At 37.7% G+C, this 2,146-nt stretch overlaps 1 protein-coding gene across 2 annotated transcripts in view; it reads left to right on the top strand.

Moving 5' to 3' along the window:
• Positions 1–2,146, top strand: part of cadm3 (cell adhesion molecule 3) — a 177,043-nt gene that overhangs the window by 168,440 nt on the left and 6,457 nt on the right. For both annotated transcript variants that reach the window (XM_015387098.1, XM_015387087.1), the window contains one exon: positions 1,155–1,280. In XM_015387098.1, the coding sequence (XP_015242584.1) occupies positions 1,155–1,280 (126 nt within the window). The remainder of the gene's footprint in view (positions 1–1,154; positions 1,281–2,146) is intronic.

Genomic DNA, 2,146 nt, shown 5'->3' with positions numbered 1-2,146 from the left:
TTTTTTTTTTTTTTTTTTTTTTGCACAGGGAAGGAAAACAGCATGTTTTTTGACAATTGATTTTTTTTAGATATATATATTTTGAAGAAGTTTTTCATTTGAAGCAAGCAAACACTCAGGGAATAAGTCTTTTTTTTTTTTTTTTTTTTTTGCACAGGGAAGGAAAACAGCATGTTTTTTGACAATTGATTTTTTTTAGATATATATATTTTGAAGAAGTTTTTCATTTGAAGCAAGCAAACACTCAGGGAATAAGTCTTTTTCTGATCAGCTACTTTAGAACTTACAGGGGATTAAATCATTATTATCTGAAATATATCATATTAGGTGAAAGGTTGTAATGTTAGATTTCATCTACTTTTGTCAAAAAAAGTTTTGCTGCTTTGAAAATGCAACAGTGAAAACCTTTGAAGAACTTGATATCAGAAACATTTTCATGCCTTTGCATCAGTCTGAGCATTCTGGTTGTTTTGGCAGTGTAGAAGTTTTCCTAAAGAACTGGGCTTTATTTTTATATGACTTCCAATACTTTCATTCGCTAAAGAAATAGAATCTCTATTATTTTTTAAACCAAACAGGTAAATTTACAGCTCGAAAGGAGTCTTTAAACAGAATTATGTATTTTCCCATTTACCCAAAATGCTGTAAAATGCAGATTTCTCTGCAAGTTAGGTACAAACAATTTTAAATAAGGATGGTGAAATAGTTTCTTTTGCTTTGCCTTTTTTTATTTTTATTTTTTTACTTCCCTGCTTTTGTCTTGAGAAGCTTTGCCACAGTGGGTATTATATCCTGACATGTTTCTTTACTCCCATGTTCCTATCTTTTCTTTTTGCCTTCTCTCTGTCTCTATCCCTATTATTTTCTCTCGCTCGGTTTCTGCTGCCTTTCATCATCCGTCTCCTATTTCCACCAATATTCATCCACCAACCCCTTCGTCTATTTTCCTCTCCCTCCGTCCTGTTTTTCCTTTCTCCAATTAGAATTTCCTCTGCTTCTTCTACATGTTCTTCTATTCCGTCTTGTCCCTTCTGTTTTCTTTTTATCTCTTCCTGTTGTGCCCATACTACACGATGCTCTGTTTATAATTTCCCTTCTCTTGGGTCCTAACTTCTTGTCTTCTCTTAACCCAACCCCCCCACTCCCTCCTGAAGACACAACAGCCCTGTCGAAACCTCCGAACGTGGACCATGCTGTTATCGGTGGGGTTGTGGCAGTTATCGTCTTCATCCTGCTTTGCCTTCTCATCGTCCTCGGCAGATACCTCATCAGACACAAAGGTCAGCAACACTGCAAAAAAAAAACTAAGAAATGAAAGTGTTCATGTAAGAACCTATGAAAAGACATAGTGGCATACATACGGATGCATGCACAAATATGGCCATTTAATACCCCCACATACAGTACATGAATGTATAAAGCAGAGGTCATGGATTAGCGGACCGTGGTCTGGATTCGGACCCTCTGCTGGCTAATCCCGACCCAACCTGATATAAAACATTTATAAATTACTGCATGTTGTCTGACGACAGTGTCTAACTTCACTTGCATTGCTTCTCCTTTTAATATGGTAAAGCCGTCTGGAGCGTCCGGCACCAGGCTACACATGATACAAATTAACCAATCAGCTGTGTCAGCTTGGGTCACTGCTGCTAGCTACTTTTAGACACAGCAGGCAAACCTGTGGCAAGCCGGGCGATGGGAAAGAAGGAGAAGATGATGAGAAAAAGAGAGCAGAGAATGAAAAAGCTGCAGTAAATTAGTGAAAGAAAAGTGAAATGGTGCTCAAAGGTGACCCTGCACATTTTGAGTATGTTTAGCTCAACCTACCGCTGGGAAGCAGGACTCCCCACCATGACCATAGTCAGAAATAGATATTGATCAAGGCTCATTAATGAGCTCCTTGATATGTGCTTTAGAATGTCTTTGTCTCCATTCAAACCCAGGTTTAAAGCCTTGCAGGGCAGCATAAAGCCCACTGCTCTCATTAAAGCTACAGTGTGTAATAATTACAGGGATATACAGTCAGAAATGTAATCTATTATACATAACTATGTTATTTTATAATCATCTACGAGCTCAGCCTCTTAACCTTAATATTTGCGTTGCCTTAGAATTCGTTATTTATAATTACATAGGAGCGGGT

Source organism: Cyprinodon variegatus, unplaced genomic scaffold, assembly GCF_000732505.1.
Source record: "Cyprinodon variegatus isolate N-32 unplaced genomic scaffold, C_variegatus-1.0 Scaffold17, whole genome shotgun sequence".
Lineage (NCBI taxonomy): Eukaryota > Metazoa > Chordata > Actinopteri > Cyprinodontiformes > Cyprinodontidae > Cyprinodon > Cyprinodon variegatus.
Note: the sequence above shows the minus strand (reverse complement) of the source record. Positions and strands in the feature narration are given on the sequence as shown.